The following is a 20,633-nucleotide window of genomic DNA, read 5'->3' as shown; positions in this document are numbered from 1 at the left end:
TCTATGGTTCAAGAAGTATACTGGTAAGTACTTAACAGGGCTGAAGATTAAAAGAGAAAGGGACATTCTGAGAATAGAATAAAATAAATAAATGGTAGAGAAAATAAGATAAAATGGGAGAATGAAGATGCACTGGGCAGCTAGTTGTTTACATTGGTAAGATAGTAAGAACAAAGGTGAACTATCCAAGACAAAAGAAATTTCTGTAATCCAAACTTCACAAATTACTAAAGGCATTATTAGGAAGACAGTGAACAGGCCTATGAAAAATTGAACAAAAAGATTCCTGATCCTCTATGTCCTCAGATACACTTTGTTATTTTAATGTGTCACAAGTCTGTAACTACAGTACTGTCTGTTTTTTAGAGACATCCTACTTACCAATAAATGCAGTGACTTTTGGATTGATGATCCCACTTGGCAGAAGATGAAAGTCATACTCCACGGCATCCACCACAACTGTATGCCCTGCATTATTGCCTCCCTGAGTAGGGGGGAGGGGAAAAAAAGTGTTAACAGTTTTTGATACTAACAACAAATGAACACAAAGCAGAGATTGAACAAATAAGTTCCACAGTTTTCATTTCTATTACTGACAAAAGAGCAGTCAGAGATTTCCCAGGAAATCAGCCAAACATGTTCTGTCAAACTGGACAATTTCAACATCAGTATTATCTGCCATATAGACTTTGGACAGTGTTTTGGTTCATCAAAGGTACAATATTGTGGAATGAGATTTAAATGTTTCTAAAATTATCAGATAGAAACATAAATATTCTAGAGCATGCAAACATTTCTAAAAGTCATCATCAATTTTATTAGCTTTCTGTTACAGTTATGGAAAGTAAAGTATTAAGAGTGGAATTACAACCTTAGCAAAGTTAAAGAAAAAAAAAAAACAACCAAACAAATCCTCAGTTAAACTGGGAGTATAAAACCATACAGTTACTGGGATAGCCAAGTCTTGCCATCTGGTAAGATAAAGGCTTGTTGCTCTGAATTTTGGGTTCAGTCCTCTGAGTGTTTTTCTATGACTAGTAACCAGCAAAACTATATATTCTATACCTCCTTCCTGATAAGAGCAGTTATGTAACAATACAAGTCATTTATGTTAAATACATGTCATGTTAAACACACTGTTTGAAGGATGAATCTAAAGACAACTAAAACAACTGCAGTTTCATAAGTTACCAGAAACCATTTACATCAAACTAACACTTCAAACATTTCTAGCTCTTTTCATTATGACAAAGAGAGCATTAAGAGATTCATTAAACTCTGAAATCCATCTAAAATACTAAAAGAAGCTTGTGACCAAGTCTTAAAGACGGTCAAGAAAGGCTTATGAAACTAAAAAGATTACAAAACAGTTACCAAATATCCCCAGTTCTTGTTTGTTGTACTTTTGAAAATAAGCTTATACTCTCTTGTGACCCAGTCATTTGTGCAAGACAAGGTTACACACAAAATGGTTCTGTTTGTCATAACCACAGGAATATCCTTTACAGGCACCTTGCACCAGAAGTTAAACAAACTGCTTCACAGAAATAAAACCCTAAAAAGGAAAGACTTTTAAGCTGAGCTACCTTTCAGCATAAGACAAAATGAAGAAAGGCATTATATAAAAAGAAAAGAAATTGTAAGAATTATCAATCCATGGAATTATAAATCTGAAATATTTCAGACTATTGTTTCAGATGGACTTTTCTAAGCAATGGACTCAATAGCTACTCACTACTTCTACAACATTTACAAAGCATGATTCCAATCCATAAAGCTGTATCTGATAATACAAATAAAGAGCAGTTGTAGATATCAAACATTTGTGCCAGTACACAGACACACATGCCACAGGTATAAGCCTAATCTCATTCAAGTCAGCAATGAAAATTTTGTAATTTCAGCATTATTTATTTGAGGACTTGCAACCATTTTACCTCCTCTGAAAAGAGAGACAACCTACAAACCTTCACCCAACAAATGAAATACCTGAGTTGAATAAAAGTTTAAACTTTTTAACAACATACTGCAGAATTTTTCCACGCAGTAAACATTACCTTGAAGTAGCTGTAAAGATTTTTGGATGCAGATTTTCACTGTAAATGATCTGACTCAACCAGACAATGATAAATTTTCAATTCACAACAAATGAAACATACTGAATGAAGACAAAGCAGGCTTTTCAAATTTACTCTTTTAAGAAAGCAATAAATGCTCAGGAATAAACTTCCTGTTCCTGTTCACATTCTTTCTACTCAACAGTTTTAAGAAAGGTTATTTAGCAGTTTCCACACTCCGCAATTGTGTGATTGATTTAAAAGGGTGTTAACTAGATACATTAGCAGATAGATAATTTACCATTATTTTTAAATGTAATGCTGATACTCCTGAGGTACTTACTTCAAGTTACTCCAAAAGTAGACAATATTTTAAGAACTATGAAGTTATATACTCATATAAAATGCACTAGGTATTTTTAGTAAAAAAAGACATTAAGTTTTCTACTCAATGTTTGAGAAGCTAAGCAAAACCTTGCTTGGCAAAGAACAGTTATGCACTGAAGTATCATTCATAGCCAAGTACTTGTGCTGAAAGCAGTAGTTACCTTCTTCCACATCAGACTCCTTCAATTATTCCTTTCTATTAGATTCATTGCTAATATCAGTCTAGGCAACTTTAACATGAGCACTGAAGTGCTTTAAATGAAAATTCAATAGATAGGTCTAAGTACAACACTGAAGTACTGAGGTATTAGTAATTTACAAATGGGAAGCCAAGTCCAAAGTCTCTCATGGCAGCATAAACAAACTGGACTAACCTATAAATAACACGAACATTAGTGAATGACTGTTCATTTGAAATTCTCTACTAGACGGACAAGGTAATTTCATGTCTTGCTTCTCATTTTATTAAAAAAAAAAAAAAAAAAAAAAAAGGTTCTCTAGTGTCATAAATGTAAAAAAAAAAAAAAAAAAAAAAAAAAAAAAAAAAAAAAAAAAAACCCACAACAACCCAAAAAAAAACAACACCAAAACAAACCACCAACAAAACCCCACCCAAAACAAAACAAAATAAACCAACAACAAACACCCTCCCCCCCAAAAAAAAAACCCCAAAACCCTAGCTACTCTTGAAATTAGATCATGATCAACAGTAAAATCTTAAGTGTCCTAAAGTTTGCCAAGTTACTAGCTCCATTCAAACATGGCAACTTAAAGTTCAGCAGTCACATGCACTTGAACAAGCTGCACAGCACACAGCCTCTGCTGGTCACCAGAGCATAACTGCTGACTTCTGGTGGTGTCAAGATTTCATCTTTGCACTGCTGAGTGATGCCAGGGGTGTTGGTTCCATGCTCACTGAAAAATGCCCTGTGGCATTCTACCTTTTAAACCTTGAACTGTTCATGCAACACAGCTCATGCTTCACGTAGAAGCAAACTAGTGGTATTCAATTCTGCATGTTTATGGTGAGCAGCTCTACTTTGAGGGATTTTGCTAGAGACCAAAGTAGAAAACGTGGGACAAATCACCATCTTAGCCATATGAATACCTCAAGGTTTCCAAACATATATTTTAAGATTAGACTCAAATGTGAATTTCAGAAATTTTTGATTATAATATTATGATGCCTACAACACGAAAAGATTCAATCCCAAAAATGCTATTGATGAAAGCACTCTGGTAGAATATTAAGTCAGTCCCCACACTGCTCTTGATGTCATTCTGTCAAAATGAGTAATTCTGAAAAGTATTTTTAATTTCAAACCCTTTTAAGAGAGTATATAAGTAACAGCATGTCATGAACTTGATTTTCAAAATTCTTCTGCTTATTTACAGGTAAGCTCTACCCTAACTGCAGAAGTGCAAGCATGTTGTTACACAGTATGAGCTGTAATATATTAAAATAATGGTTTACACTGTACACTTTACAGTGAACTTGCAGTGAAGTGTACACATGTTGTGTGCTCAGACATTGCTCAATATGGGTTTGGTAAACAATTCTAATTACAGAAATCTGAACTCAGCGTTCTAGTGGTGGTAAAGTGAAGGGGAGGATTGTTTTTAGGCTATGGGGGTTTGAATTTGTTTTGGGTTGTTTTTTCCCTTCTCCAGATATTGATGTTACTGCAGGCAACTATTGCCTCTGAGCATAATTTAAGCTTTAAACTAATGAAGTCACTCCTCGTTTCTGTGCTTTCCATCTGGATTTCTCACTCCTCCTCCCTCATCCAACTAAACCAAATGGGACTAGCTAGGTCATTCAAACTAACACTCCTTTGATTCACATGTTTAAACATTATTAATGAAAATCTAATTGTGGAAATTATTTTCACTATTAGTTAAACAAAGTTCATGCTCAAGTGATACTCAATACCTTACATAAAGCCTTTGCCAGAAGGAAATTAAAACATACAAGAATCAAGATATACAGTCATTGAGGCTGGCAATAATCCCTAGCTAACTAAATAAAAAAAAATCAGTTTATCACATCTCAGTAATCTTCTAGTTACACAAACAACAGGACTTCTCTCCCACATATGTGAAAACTGAAATACCTGTGTGCCAACACAGGACAAATGTGCAAGGCCAAAGGATGCTCTTGCTCAGTCTGTAGTCTCACTACATGTAGCAGTGGCTTCTTTTGCCTTTCTCCCTGCACAACAAGATTTCCTTTGGTGAAGCCAACAAGCGTGCCATGGCCAAGATACTCAGCCTTAAGGGCAAGGCAACTCTGGATTCAGCTACAAATAGACCAACTGCACAAAAGGACTGATGGGGGTGAAATACGATTTCGTATATGTGAGAGATGTAAGACCCCAGCAGCACTCTGAACAAAGAACTTCTTTTCTGGGATGCTTTCTTCCCATTCTGCAGAACAGCGGCAGAGGAAGCCTCTTTCATCACAGAAAAATGAGTATATAGAAATAGAACAAAAAAGAGAACACAAAACCAATTCTCCATCTGGCAACGAAACAGCAACCCAAAACAAAAAGCAGCAAGAACCGGTATGAACTAGACAACACCATGCTCCTGTCAAGGGGTTAACTCAGGCACTACACCTGGAGGCCCAAGCATACTTCATACTTCAAGCACTTAAATACAGTACCATTTATTTGTACATCTCTATCAAGACATAGCATTGCAGTCTAAGCATACCTTTAAGGTTTCTAAAATTGGATTTTCAGAAGTCAGCAACCTTCTTAGCACTAAAGTAAGTTAAAAGCATTCATTTTGTTTGTATTCCTTCCTTCCATTATTTTTTTTTCTCCTTCTATCTTTGAACACAGTATTTGGAACAGTTCTGTCTCTGCTCCCAAAGGATTTTCAGTGACCAAAGGATCAGCGCTTTCAGCAGCCCACAGCTTTATCAAATTACAATGTAAAACCCAGCTCAAAATGGTGCCAGTTGGATTGGAATGAAAACATTTCCTTCCATTCACTGGGAGACACAGCATGAAAAACATCACAAATAACAAGCATGAACCTTTGCTGTGCGTCCCAACATGACATGAGCTGGTGGATCAAGTCCAGAGGAAGGCCACAAGATGATGAGGGCTGGAGCACCTCTTCTGTGAAAACAGGTTGAGAGAGTTGGAATTGTTCAGCCTGGAGAAGAGAAGGCTCTGGTCTGACCTTACTGCAGCCTTCCAGTACTGAAAGAGGGTAGGCTGAGATTAGATATTAGGAAGAAATTCTTTACTGTGAGGGTGGTGAGACACCACAACAGGTTGTCCAGAGAAATGCTGGATGCTCCATCCCTGAAAGTCTCCAAAGCCAGACTGGGTGGAGTTCTAAGCAACTCAGTCCAGTGAAAGATGTTCCCACCCATAACAGAGTGGGTCTGGAACTAAATGATCTTTGAAGTACCTTCCAACTCAAACCATTCTACAATTCTGTGATATCAGTACAAGGATTTAGTCTAAGGACTTAGTTTGATGCTCTGATGGATGAACAATTTAAAATCCTATTAAGAAATAGTAGCTTTTTTCTCCTTGGATAACCTTGACACTATTGAATTAGAGTATTATTTTAAAGTATTTCAAGTGGAATAGGGAAAGTAAGATCAGGTACATGATCTACTACTTAATCTGTAATATTTAAAAAAAAATCTTTATAGGATAACTGAACACAGAAACTCTTAAAAGGCGTAATTCTAGTTTTACTAGTGCAGTATGCTTAAATCACTTCCTTGAAAAAGCATGAGAGCCCTGACCACTAGCTGGTAATCTTGAAATATCCAAGTTATTCAACATGAAGAAGAGCTAAATTTACAGGAAACAAAAAGGTGCCCGCTACCAAACAAATTATCACTACTGTTAAGATTGACAGCAATCCTTGTAACAAAACCTCATACCTGCCTGCCTTCTATACACATAATTCCATAGAACATTCCCTACAAAATGCTATTTTTTAAATATTTTACACTGGCAAGCTGCTCATACATAGTTTCTTAAAAGTAAACAAAAACATCAAGGTTTTCTTTTTCCTTCAGCTTGTTTAAGATTAAGTAGCCCAAAAATCCTTCTCAGTGTAAGCGCCACACCCAAGAATCTGCATATTCCATTCAGATAGGTTGGTCAATGCTACACACAAACCAAGATACGATTCTAAAACACACCTATCCTGGCAAACGTGAACAGAATCGGTGACATGCACACAGAGGGGTCATAAGATAGCAATGGCAGCTGCAAGCCTTGGAGCTGTTTGATAAACATTCTTTGCAAACACCCTTTTTACAAGAGTGTTGAGTGCCCGAAAATACTAATTTAAAAGGGGAATCTGCTAGCTGACATTTTAGTAGAAACAAGCATGAAACAGCAATATCAAACAAGTGACTCCTGCTAGCCAAAAGCCACTATCAAAGCACTGGAAAGCAACACTTACCACAAACACTACACTTGTGCACCTGACACCAGTACAACAGTTACACAACACTGTGCCCTTGTCCAGACAGCATCATAGGAAAATCCACTGAAGACTGATCAATAGTATCAAAGAGGACACATTTTAAACACACTGATTAAACACTGTTTCTAATAGAGCATGTATGGTAATTTTAAGGTTAATAATTTCAGCACTTCCCCTGGCTATGCAAAATTACTTACTTTCTTTTGCTTTCTATAGCTTTTAAATACTGTAAGTGCCAGCATTTTGGGTAAAGTAAGAACAGAACTAGCAACAATATTAATGCAAGCACCTGACTGCAATTTTAGAATTTTTTTCCCTTATAGCTCTGAAAACTGAAGAAAGTTTTAGAAGTTTAACTATCACAGAGTCATACTTTGGACCCAGACTGGTTAACTCCTAAGGATGTATGAGCAACTTTAGGGATAAGTCTTCTCACATTGAACCTTCCCAAAGCTCTTTAGATTGCCACATTCTGTCCATGCACAATAGCTTTCTAATCACACATACGGCATGGAGAAGAAGCATTGATAATAATACTTAACAGCAATTTTTCTTCTGGAATTGCATCACTGTAGTAGTGAAAAGCCCCCAAGGAACACCCATGTATTAAGCTGATTCACTGGACAAATATAAGAACAAACCTTTTTATTGAGTTTTATGGAAGAGTCTTGATAATTTAATGAAGTTAATTTGACAAAAAAGTAATGACCTATGCTGGTCTTCAGAAAGCTGGACTGATGACTACTTAACATTTTTGCAACATGACCTCAACTGCCAGGATTAAAGAGAATGCTCTTTTTAAACCAAAAGATTATTTTCTCACTGAATTAAAATAGCACAAGGAAGTTTATCAGCTAAGACTTCAAGTTTACAGTGCGTAACCAGTCATTACCAAAACTCAGCTAAAGGAACTGGATGTTATAAGCTCTGACATATTTTACGTGCAATGCCTGTTAACTTAGGAGCTCGTGAAGCTAAGTGAAGCCAATAACTCAGGAAACATGGAATCTCACTTTCCAAAGCTACTGAAAATCATACAAAGCCCTACTCAAATGCTTACAGAGATATCCTGAACCACAACACTTATCTGGTGAGTTTGATCAGAGAAGTTCCTTGCTCCTTGGTTTGCAGCCAATCTCACTGGTTTGCCTGAAATGCATGCAAAGGATGTCACCACTTGCCTTTCCAGTTTAAGGGATAAGAATCTGCAGTTCTTCTATCTTCCTGGCACATGGGACTCTTTCAGGAAAAATATACACACTTAGTATATCCATCATTCTTGAATGACAACTCCTTTCAGTTCTAAATTCATTCTAGCTCAAAACTTTGTGGTTTTCCCTTCCTTATTTTTTGGCAAAAAGGTGCCAACAATCTAACAGGAAACATAAATGGACCAATTTAGATATTCAGCAAAACCAAACAGGAAAGCAGAGTTCTTGTTCATAAAATGAAAGAAAAAATATGACTCCTCATTATAACAGAAAAAAATCCAGCAGAACATTCCTTTCTCTGGAAAACCTTTTGTGTAGAGCCACAAACAGCAAGAACAAACGTGTGCAATGTGTGTTAGTAAAGTATTACATGTGCACATATGTAAATAGAAGGTACTAGTAAGAAATCGTTGCAGGAACAAACACAGTGTATGTGAAACTAAGACAGAGGAACAACAGCATATCTTTCTCCATTTTAGACCTACATACTTTAAAAATAGGTATTTGATTTCCAGAGCACATCTTCATTAGTCAAGGCTAGACTAGACTTAGGCTAAAGCATGAACACCAGAACAGTTAAACCCCTTCTGAACACATCAAGTTCAAACCCCCTTGCCTACAGCAGTCCTCCCAGAGCTGCTAAGACTGGTCTGCATTACTACAACTTTACTTAGCAGTGGAGTTGCTTAGGGAAAAAAAGAATCGAGGAAAGCAGACTGAAATTGCGATTAACAGCATACTGTGATATGACTCTCTAAACTGGTACTAAATACAAGAGTATTCAGAGCAGCTTTGAAATACTGACATGTGCATTTAAGAGAACCATCTACCCAAAAAGTCTATGATGACAATCACTGCCTTTTCTTATGACATGATCATGCCAAGTTGTCTATCTCAAAAATATGATGCCTCAGGGAAGAGCAAAGAAGTCTTTCAAGTTATTTCCTCTAGAATAAAAATTAGCTGTCTACTTAAAAGAGATGTTATCTCATGCAACATTAAGGAAGAAGCCATACACTCCTTTTAACTCTCTCCATCAGATGTGTGTGTGCATAATTTTTTCTACAGTTTACTTTTATTGCTACCACATTCCAGCATTCATTTTTAGCTCAGGGCAACCACTGTTGTTTCTGAGCTAGCTATCCAAGTGACTGCCAAGTTGGGCAAGAAGGAAGTCGATGTTGCTTTGGCATCATATGGTTGTAAACATTTTCATTTAACTCTTAGATGAAAAGTAAAAAATACACCAAGAAAGCTGGATACTATCATTACTAACAAGAAACATATGAAAGGCTGCTTTTTGTCACTATCAGATTCTGGGAATGCTGAGCACACCATTAAAAAGTTCATCAGTCAAGTGAGAAGATATATCTGAACCCCATAATGTGTCCCAAGTAGGCATAGCTTTGCAATTACTATGCTATTCATTTCTCATCTCATGACATATTGCAAAAATGTATTTTTAACTGAAGACTGCAAACCATTCCCTTTTAAAAAATGTATAAACAATTTTAAAAGCTACAAGGTTTTGATAGGAATTCATTTTCTCATGTATTTCATGATTACTTTCTCTCTCTCCCCCCTCTCCATCCTCAGTGAATAAACAGCTAACAAACCCTAATGTATAATCTACTACTGAATTTCAGTATGAACAGCAGCTAGCCATTTTCTTCATTTACAAATCCATTCATGTTTGCAAGATCTAAACCTAGTTCAAGGGTCTTCATGTTACACACTTTATAAAGGTTTCTCAAGCTTTGGCCAGACTTCAGAAATTTCTGAATGTGTAGTACAAGTGTTGTTGCATCAAGAATGTGGTCTGAGGCAAAACATAACAAAATAAGAACACTATGTTTTACACATTCACCTGTTCTCTCCTAACAAATAAAACATTACCTTTACTTAAGTCTATTAATCTTAATAAACTCCATCCACTTCTCTATACTGATTGAATAAGCTCTGAGAACTACTACTGAAAGGAGTTATTCAGAAAGACTTTTTAGAGATGGTTCTGATTTAGTTTTACCTGACCTGCAAAACTTTATTCTGCTGCAATGCCTACATGTGCTAGCTAGGAAACAGGAGTCATTACTCAAGTCCAGAATAAAGACCAATCTATCCCTAAGAGATAAAAGAGATCAAGTGAGGCAAGCAGATAAGGAACAAGAAAACACTGAAAGCACAGATATGTCCAGAACTGCATCGCTTCAATGCACAAAGCCCCACCAATGTCTGATGCAGTCACAATAAAAATCAAGGAAGTACATGAAAAACAAAAAGTGTGACTTTGGGAGCACTTAGAGAAAACACCTTCCAAATGCATGAAGTAGTACAGTAGAAATAAAAAAAATAAAAATAAAATTAAAAAAAAAAAAAAAAAGGCATTTGAAATCTTAATGAACTGCTACAGAGTACTGCACCTCAGTCAACAAACACATACATTAAGCTTCTCTAGTAACAGGTCACAGTAAGATGGAAAGAGCATTAAGAAATCAGTAGATCAATGTATAATTGGCTCTTCAGTGCTTTTAAGGCTTTCTTTGTTAACAGCACAAACTTTATGAGCTGGAAAATCACATTTAAACTCTTCTTCTGTTTAAAATAATGTAGACATTGTGTGATTGTTTACAGTAATAAGAGCTCACCTGCCAGTGATGCTTTAAAGTAGGTCTGTAAGCACAGGACTCACTGATGGGGTAGGCCAAAGACATTTCAGTGACTCTTTCCTCACCTGAGCACACCACTGCTGCCAACCACTACACGGTTCAACAGTGCACCCAGCACTTAAAGAAAGCTCTAGCTAGGCATCACTTATGAACGCCTGAGCAGCTAAAAAATAAGCACCAACAACTGTTGCTGTTGATTCTGGTATTCCTAATTTTGCATGGCTTGCATAGGCTCCAGACTAAAATATTTTTCAAATGAGAATATTTAGAAAAACAGTGGGCTTGGCAAATGGAAAATTAAAAAAAATCCAAATGTTTTTTCAAAAAGTAGCCATAGAAAGATAGTGAAGACATCAGGCAGCACTGGTGTGAGGACTTCAGTCAGCAGCTGATTGATGATAATCATTATCAATCGGTTATCAGCTGATTGATGGTAACTGCTTAACCCCAAGGACCTGCACACTGAAAACTTCTCTAGATGTTGCCACATTATCAAGCGATTAGCAGTGGCATTGTTGTACACACTGCTGTTGGGCAGACGAAGAAAAGGGAGAATGAGGACTCCACACACTGCAATTCCTATGCATTAGCAGTTCAGGAGTAGAATCCCACAGCAGGCAGATCACACTGAAATCAGATAAGATGATTGGTAAGAAGCTGCAACTCTGCTTCAAATTAGCAACAACGTGGAAGACAGAACTTAAGAAGCAGGAAAATGGGATTCTTTAGCACGGGGAATATGGCATTAAAGAAAAGTGAAAGCTTAGAAATCTTACTTCTGTGAAATATATTCTCTGCATAAATCAACAACCTTCAATAGGAAGAAAAGAAAGTGACAAAAAACTCGCTGATTAAATGAGTGAAAGAGAACCAGTGCAGATATTACATTTTTTGCTGCACAGTAAACACTGGTATATTGGGTGGAGAGGTGATGTTAATACCATCAGATAAGATAACAGCATCTTTTGGTACTGTACTTGTTTTTTAAAAAGTATTATCTACAATAACTTGTTTGCATTAATTTGCCATTTCTATCACTCCCACTAACAAACGAAACTCTGGCAATTAATTCCCTAACTTTGTAATGGTAGGAAGTCCTTAAACAGAACAAGAAGCGTTTTCCTTTAACTTTCCATTATGTGTGAAATTTACCAAACACAATGTAACATTAAAAACTGCCAGGTTTGCTGGCGTCGAAACTAGCTGCTTACTAAGGAGGAAATTATATCAATCAAATCATACAAACCCAAAGTTTTTCTGGCAATTTTTCCTGAATCTCAAATCAATTCTCGCTCCGTTTTACTGTCTGAACCATGATTTATGTGACAGCAGGCACACAGACTTTGTCCTTTAATACACTGAAGACAAGATAAAGTTTTAAGTGCAAAAGTCTCACCAATGTACTCGTTTTATCAATAGTATCATTTTACCAGAAACCTCCAAGAGGTAAATCAAAAGCAATTCAGATTTCACAGTGGAAGAACAACTAAATACTTTACCTGTCGTGTAGATACATTTGTATTAATTGTACCTGAACCTTGTACACTAGCAGTATCTTCACAAAACTATCATAGCTGCCAGTGCAGTTGCATTAGCAACTACATACATGCAGGCCCTGGACATATTTTATTTTTAGCTTAGCTTCTTCAAACAGTTGTTTTTGAAACCATAATAGTAACTCCGATAAATTCCAAAGGTGTCTTCGGAAAAGAAAATACCATTCTCTTCCTCTGAGCACAAGACTGCTTTTCACGACCTCTAAACCTAAGATAAAATGCTCTAGAGGGTGCTATTTAGAAGTAGAGTCATAATGTGACTGATTTCCTGACACACTCATTTAGCTAACTGCACCCAAGTAAGCAACTGGCTCCAAATGCCACAGTTGGTTGATCCAGCTGGAGTCACCAGCACAGGTGCTACCTAGGAGAGAAGAAGGCATGGCCACTGATTTCAGAGTACAACTTCTCACAATGCCTCTACAGGCACCATAAAATAAGTGATAAGTCACGTCTGCTTCTGAAAACTGGACCTTTTTCATGCTCTGCATCTGCCCAGAACAAAGGACAGTAAGAAGAACCCTGGAGTGTTTCACTGCAAGTCCAACACAAGTTTCCAAGACATCTCAGACCTGCTACATCAACTTTCCTAGGCCTCCAACACTTGTACTAAATTTTCCACAGGAGCACACTGGAAATATCTGACATCATCCACAGGCATTCTAGCAGCTCTGTGGCATGATGAACAGAAAGAACCATCCTGGAATAAGTAAGAGCACAACGGTGAAATAAGAATCAGAAGCTCCAATTACAGAAAGCTGATATTATCAAGCACCAGACCAAGTGTGTGACTGTCTTTCTTTCTGGACTTGTACCACTACAAAAGCACAAGGGTCACACTCTGATTTACCAGCAGTAACAAAAAGTTCAAAAATACGCTTATATACATAGCAAGAAAATTCAATAATAATAAACTATTTTATGTTATCAGTGCCACTGAAGGAGAATATGCCTGTTTTCTGCTCTCATTCCAAGAAATCATCCTTTGTGCTTACCCTGTCCTGAACTCCTCTTTCCACCAAGGTCCTCTGAACCAATAAAATCCGGTTTTACTTACTAGAACAGCAGAAAGTAAATCCAACAAGTAATAGTTTCCTGACACTCTGATGAGTTAAATCAACTTACTGAAGTGCTCAAGTGCCAGAGCTAGTATATGGGTGGAGACTCGGGGAGCACAGCCATCAACAGGAAAGGGAAGAAAGGAGGAAGAAAAACTCCTTCCTTCATCAGGAGCAACAAGCTGTTAAAAATGGCAGTTCATGGCCTGGGATATGGGCATGAAATTCAACCTTGAGATAACATGAGGTTTTTTTCCCCCCTTTTTTTCATCCTTTACCGAGCTGATTCAAAACAAGTAACAAGCACAGTAAGACACATGCACACAAAAGTTCAGTTTGCCTCTCTTGTCTCTGCTCCAAAACTGAGTATTAAACATACACATCCACCTGGGCGCCCTTCAAGTTTCAAGAACAAAGTCATAAAAGACAAACTGAGTCACGCTATGACCCACAAAGACATGCAGTCATATCACAGCAGCACATCAGATTTTATTATTAAAAAAACCCCAAAAAACCAAAAACAAACAAACAAACAAACAAACAAAAACCTAACAAAACCAAATCCAAAAAACAGACAAATGGAAAAAATAACTCACTTGTGAAAACAGCTGTTTAGGAATATATTTGTTTATTTCAAAATTTAATTCCCTGAAGTTCAAGGTATCGATTTGTCAGCTTGGCAACCGACTTGTTTTTGAAAACACCAGTTTATGTGCAGTTCTCACCAGATAACAACCGTTCAGCGTTTGCACTCTTTGGAGAATGGCAGGTACTTCCAAAATATGTTTATTTAAGAGCAAATTGAATTTGCGCATTTAACAAAAGCACACAGACAGCAACGCTCAGGTAAAACCTATGCATACTACAGGCATTTTATGCTGCTGTATCTCTCAACTTTAAGAAAAAAGCTGTGCATAGCTTCAGCTATGCTGTGCTCTACAGAATTACTATACTAGAGATGCTAAGTAAAACATCTCCTCAGAGCAGTGTTGTTTAAACGCAGGCATTAAGAGTACTTTGCTTGCAGGCTAGACCCGCTTTTATTGCTTTTTGGCTAGAATAAGGCCTCCGTAGGGAGAAAAAATATAAAATATATAAACAGAAAAATGTAGGATCCCACTGACACAACAACGACGGTGGAGCAAGGGCAGAAGAGTCGTGTACCAGCTAGTTTTAGCTGAAGACGACCGAGTTGCGGCGGACCACACGAACCCCCCACGTGCATCCTACAACTGGCGGTCTGTTTCGCGCCGCTCCCGGCGCCGCGGCCCGGGACGGCTCCGGGCGCCACTGCCGGGCCGGGAGCCCGGGCCCGCCGCGATGCCGCCGGAGCCGCCGAGCGCGGCCCCTTCCCGGCGCCCCCCGGACACAAAGAGTGGGAGGCCTGGGGGGGAGGAGGGACGCGACCCCAGGCGCATTCCTCCTGCCGGGGGCCAGCGCTGGGCGGCGAGAAGGGCGCCTTCCTCCTCCTCCTCTTCCCCCGGCGCCGGGACAAAGGAGGCGCGGGCGGGCAGCGGAGCCCGGCACGGGGCTCCCGCCAGGGAAGGCTCCGCTGCCCCGCGGCCCCCGCCGCCCCCGGCCCTGCGCCTCCCCGGGCGCTCGGGGTAGAACCGGGGCGGCCACAAGCACCCGGCAGGGCCGGTAGCGGGGCCGCCCGCCTCAAGGTGACACTCGCGGCCTCCCCCGCGCCCCGGTCGCCTCCCTCCTCCTCCTTACCTGGCACCTGCAGACGATGTCGGCGTCCTGCGCCAGCAGATCCACCACCTTGCCCTTTCCCTCGTCGCCCCACTGGGCGCCCAGCACTACGGTGACCCTGTTGCCGGGGCGGCGGGCGGCGCACTCGCCGTTGGGGATGCTGGGGCCGCCGTGCTCCGCCATGGCTCGCGCTGCCCGCTCCGGCGCCGCTCCAAGCACATGCGGCAGCGCGCGGCGGCCGCTCCGCTCCCCCCGCCTCCGCCTCCTCCTTCCCCTCCCCGCCAGGCGGGCGGGCGGTGCCGCCGCTGTCGCGTCCAGGTGCCGCCGCCTATCGGCCCGACCTGCCCTGCCACTCCCCGCCAGCCCCGACCCCTGCCCTCAGCCGGAGCTCGCCGTTCGTTCGCGTGGAAAACCGCAGCGGCCACCGCCGCTCCCGGCCGCTCTTTTTCCTGCCGCTCCCCAACTACGCCTCACAGCCCCGACTTCGTTACCCAGCGCGCCGCGCGGCCTCCCCCACGCGGGGCGCCGCGGGGAGCCGAGCGCGGAGCATGCTGGAACGCGTAGTCCTCGCGGGCCGCACCTGCGGCAGGACGGCGCCTTGGCAGTTGCCCCGGGCGGCCCCGCGGCGGCGGGAGGCCGAGGGGCAGGCGCGGTGGCCATGGCGGGAGGCCGGGCGGCCTGGCGCCTGTTCCTGGCGGCCGTGGGAAGAGGGTGCCAGGGCGCTGATGCCGTGCCCGTCCCGCAGAGTTGGCTCTGGCTCCTGTTACCCCTGGGGCTCCCGCTGCCGCCGTACCTGCGGCTCCTGCTGCGGGTGTCAGCTGCACGCGTGTGTGCAGTGTATCGCAGAATTGCCCGCTCGTTTGGGCTTGCTGGATTAATGATCACAGTGCTATAAATTAAAGTTTGGAGAACGAAGGTTGAATATAAGAGGCCATTTTCTCCAGAGACACCGGAACATGGCCCCAGGCTTATTCATGAGGAAAAGAAAACAATAATGGAAAAACCCATAGCAGAGCAACGCCTTCACCATGCACACTCAGAAGTGGAACTGATGTCTCAGTGGCTGTTTTCATTCCTTCCTCCTTCACAGAACCAACAACCCCGAGGGAAGATTCTTTTTTTAAATTTTTTTTTCTCCTGTAAAGTAGCTCTTTAAAAGGCATAAAAATCTGAATGATGTAATAATTATTGCCAAGACAGTTTTTCAAAGACCTGAGTCACTGAGCAGTCACAGTCTGCAGCTGTCTGGCAGGCTGTAGTGTTTGATTTTAGTTGCTTCTTTGCTCCTTCAGATTTACTCCAGCTAAGAAGTTGAGGATCTATAAAAGCCACTGGAGAAAAGGTTAACTGTGTGTTGTAAAGCTAGAGAGGTATATAAAGGATAATTAAATACAACACTAGCAGCGAACTTTTTTAAAAACAAACAACTGGAAATATATAAATGCTGAATGTCAGTGCTAACAGATGGCTATGACAAAGTAGTCAGTTCAGAATGAAGATACTGAGCAGCTGCAAACGATGGGAGGCAATTGTGTGTATACAATTCAAGGAGCATAGTTCCTTAAAGGTACCTTAAAGTCTACTTTTTTGTCTGCTTTTGCTAAAAAATAAAAATACGTAGTCATGACTTCTGTATCCCTGCACAGAGCTTGTGGGAAGTCACTAAAAGCCACATAGACCTGCCGAAGTAACTTTTCTCCAGTCTTCCTGACACAATGGCAAACTTTGCTCTAGTTGACTCACTTCTGAGGCCACAGATCATCTAATGACTCCTCGTGCAATGGTCAAGATTGTTTCAAGATATGATTTGCCAGTATAGCTGAATCATATTAACACTTCACCGTTGCCAAAGCAAATATTACGTTGGATCTCAAAATAAATTTGAGTTCATGGTGTCCTGGTAATGGGGTGTTAGCGTAATGTCACTTTCCAAAGACACAGGAATCTGTTCTGCTATTTTTATTTGGTGTAGGAGAGCTCTGCGATTATGTTTTGGTATGGTTTCTTGTTAGGGAAGAAAATGATAAATACTTCACTTCCAGAAATTTTGTAAATAAATATTTGATAAAGATCAAGTTCATCAATACTGGTTGGTACTGCAAGGTTTAGAATTTTTATGTAATATATGGTATTACATGGGTCCATCATCCATCCTCTCTTCTTTGCAAACTAAATGGAGGCTTTCATTCTAATGCTAAAAGATACTAAATATTCTTTATTGGCATGATTCACTAACTATGTTTATAGTATATTTCTAAAACCCGGTTACTTTTGAAAAAAGCACAAACACAACTGGTGTCTAATGCCCTTTATCAAAAACAGTCACTGCATTTGTTGTGGCTCCTCTGGTATAAGCAAGAAAACCACCAAGAACATGCACTGCTACTGTTACTATGTATTTTCCTCTAACATACATGGACTGTATTTGCTTTTTTCTCTGCTTGGTCTAGCTGAATCTGCTCTGGGAGAGGTCAGGTGGGCATTTAGAGGTGGCACAAAACGGCAAGGAGTTTATGTTAAAGGAATGAAGGAATGTGACTGACTTTTGGCATTTGTAAGATGGTATGTGGGCTTGACTTTGTAAAAATGAAACCCATGGAAGAAGTGTACCCTGGTAAAGCTCAGGTTATATTGTCTTCTGGATTTTTAGTGTTTTATTGACTGGATAGAAGGAACTGAGGCAGTTAGGTTTATAAGAATCACAAATTTCACTTTATTTTGGATACAATCAGGCTTTATCTGACTGCATTTCCTACCTCTCAATAAATACAAGAGACTCAGGAAGTTTTGATAAACACTGAACAGAAGCAGTGTGATATCTGCATTTCTTTTAGCTGTGTTAAAGATACATGTGAAATTGTTACATCCCTGTGTTTTCAATTACGCTAATGAAGTATCCCTTCATATTAAAGTGTGACCTTAAATATTCTGATTATGCATTTGAAAAATTACATACCAAGTAGTTTAGAGGAGAATTTGGGTCAGAACTTGAGTAGTTCACAAAATCAAGAGTGAGCATGAATGAAGGGAAAGTGCTGTAACAAGCAAGAAGGCCAGCTGGACTGTTAGCTCATGGCTGATGGGTCAGAGTTATTTCTGCTATTTCTTTCTCCTTAATGCTACTTGTTAATTGTGTTGAAGGACTGCTGAGTGATATTAATATTTCTCTGATACGGTTTCTCCTACTGCAAGCAATTTCTGAGTCTCAGGAAAGATAGAGATTGAAGAAATGACCCTTGGCAATGAAAATGTCAGGGCACATGGCCTATGGTAGGAGTTTTCTGATAAAATTGGTTCTGCCTGTGACAATGATGTAATACATGGATATTTTACATGGAAGTCTTATCTACACTAAAACAGTGGTTGCAGAAAAGTAATATGTGGGCCATGGTTAGCTAATCTGCATGTGTCCTACAGAACAGCGTTAAAGAATTTTGGAATTTTTCACTAATGTCATTAAAACATGCAGTAAAATATAAGTTAGTTTTACTTACTGATTATTTACAGAGTCTTTAGAGCATTTTCTTATTGTAAGTTGATGTTAAGATGTACAGTGACTCACAAAAACTATTAAGTGTTGAAAATGTCAAAGTCAAAAAAAGCCTAAGAATCACTGTGCCAGACATGGCTGGCATCTGTAGTACTTCAAACTCTCCAGAATGCTGTCAGCTTAGCTTAGGAGGAAGAGAAATCATTATACAGTCAGGACATACATAATTTTATTTGAACAGTGTGCTAATGGAATTGATTCCTGCTTGTTGCCTGTTATTACTATTTTAAAATTAGTTTTTCCATTTAAAATTTCCCTTAATTATTTTTGTTACATTCATTAATCTTTTTTCATCATGATAAAAGGAGAGTAAGAACATTACAAAGTAATGTTTTTACATGTTGTCACGAATCATACATTTGGATGCACTAGCAAGCGTGTCAACCCTTTGGTTAGATGTATCTAGAATACGAAAGGATTTCATTTATTGAGTGGAAATTTCCTGATGTACATACTGCAGAAGACAAAAGGTAAAAAATCATAACATCACCAGAATAGCAAGAGTTTGAATTCTGTGGGAGAATAGCTCTGATAGTACAGGATACTTTTGAAATTTCAGTAGCAATTTACAGATACATGTTTTTTACATACAAGTGTAAATGAGGTAGCGGCTGACAAGACTGGAGATAGGAAAATAAAATACTGTGGTTGACAAGTTGTAAAGCTAAATCCTGAATGCCTGAAAATGAGATTTGTACATTATTATTTGTTTTATTGTAGTTGTATGGCAAATGCAACTATCTTATATAATACTTAAAAAAAAATCTTCTGATCTGCATACTTCATTCTTCTCTAAAAGAGCAGCAAACAAATTGCTGTCTGTGCAGAGCAGAAATGAAATTAAGATTTCTGTGTATAATACTGTAATTTAAATATTAAAGAGCTTAAAGTATGTTAAATATGAAAATGGACATATATGCTATAAGGTAGCTTTTATTACAGTGTTCCCCTCAGAATTTCACTGCTATTTGTCATTCGAGCAGCAGGTTATCCTTCCAGGCAGCTGTAAATAAATAAGTTCCCTGTTCCTCAGTATCTACAAAGACACTGTATTGTGTCTCAGTCTCTTACAACATCAGCCATTGGAAGTCTAATAGAAGGGAAATGTGGGAGATATGTGATTAATTTTTTGGAGGACTTTATAAATCTATAAATTTCTCAGAATATCTCTCTGACTCAGAAAGAATGAAGCACTATGTAAAGGAAAGAAACAAACAAAAAATCCCTAATAAAGCTATAAACCTGTTTTTATTCCGTAAAGCAGGATGCCAAACCTCACACGATATTTGACACAAAAAAGATATTGAATTCGCTGAAAGCATTCCCTTTTTCCTAGGTCTGTTTTTTTGTTAGAATAGTTCCCTTATCTGGGTCATTGCAAAAGTGTCAGCTCAAGGGAGGGGAACACAGTAGCCCCAGTTTACACAGGCTTAATCTGTTTGAAAACAGCACCCTGAGTTCATAATCTCTTGAAAGTGCAACTCGGGCTGTCGGTAAGAGCTACTGCAGCAGCAGAAATTCAGTTTGGTTGTTAACTACAGGTTAGAATAAAGAGGTTTGTCTTTGTTAACCTGAAATCCATATACCCAAGTCTCAAAACCCCTTAATTTCTTCTGCTACCAATGCTATCTGATGCTTTGCGCCATTGATAGTATGAGACTAATCAGGCAAACGGGGGGCAAAGTGTGACCTTAAAGGCAGGTGATCAAGGTGTGTCAGCCTCTAGAATGACCCACTGGGCATTCTCAGAGAGCTCGGGGGCTGGGAAATGCTCCCTGCCAGCTGCCCTCACTCAGGGACTTGTTTATAGAGCTGCTGAGACACAGTGTCTTGTAGTTCCCCCAAGTGTCACTGATCCTCTACAGCAGCCAGGTTGTCTCACATACATGTAAGAAAAACTTGAGCCAAAAGCTTTATGAATATTTTACGTGCTTTTAGGCTCAAGTTTCTCTCAAATTATTATTTCTTTTTCTTTCTTTTTTACAT

General features: G+C 39.6%; 1 protein-coding gene across 1 annotated transcript in view; it reads right to left on the bottom strand.

Annotated features, from left to right (window-relative positions):
- The window catches only part of ADSS2 (adenylosuccinate synthase 2), a 37,670-nt gene extending 22,232 nt beyond the window's left edge, over positions 1-15,438 (bottom strand). Inside the window, exons 1-2 of the mRNA XM_066315967.1 lie at positions 15,119-15,438; positions 382-484 (exon numbers count right to left, since the gene is read on the bottom strand). Coding sequence (XP_066172064.1) covers positions 382-484; positions 15,119-15,280 — 265 coding nt within the window. The 5' untranslated portion in view covers positions 15,281-15,438. The remainder of the gene's footprint in view (positions 1-381; positions 485-15,118) is intronic.
- Between the last annotated feature and the right edge of the window lie 5,195 nt (positions 15,439-20,633).

The sequence above is a fragment of the Sylvia atricapilla genome, chromosome 3 (assembly GCF_009819655.1).
Source record: "Sylvia atricapilla isolate bSylAtr1 chromosome 3, bSylAtr1.pri, whole genome shotgun sequence".
Classification (NCBI taxonomy): Eukaryota; Metazoa; Chordata; class Aves; order Passeriformes; family Sylviidae; genus Sylvia; species Sylvia atricapilla.
Note: the sequence above shows the minus strand (reverse complement) of the source record. Positions and strands in the feature narration are given on the sequence as shown.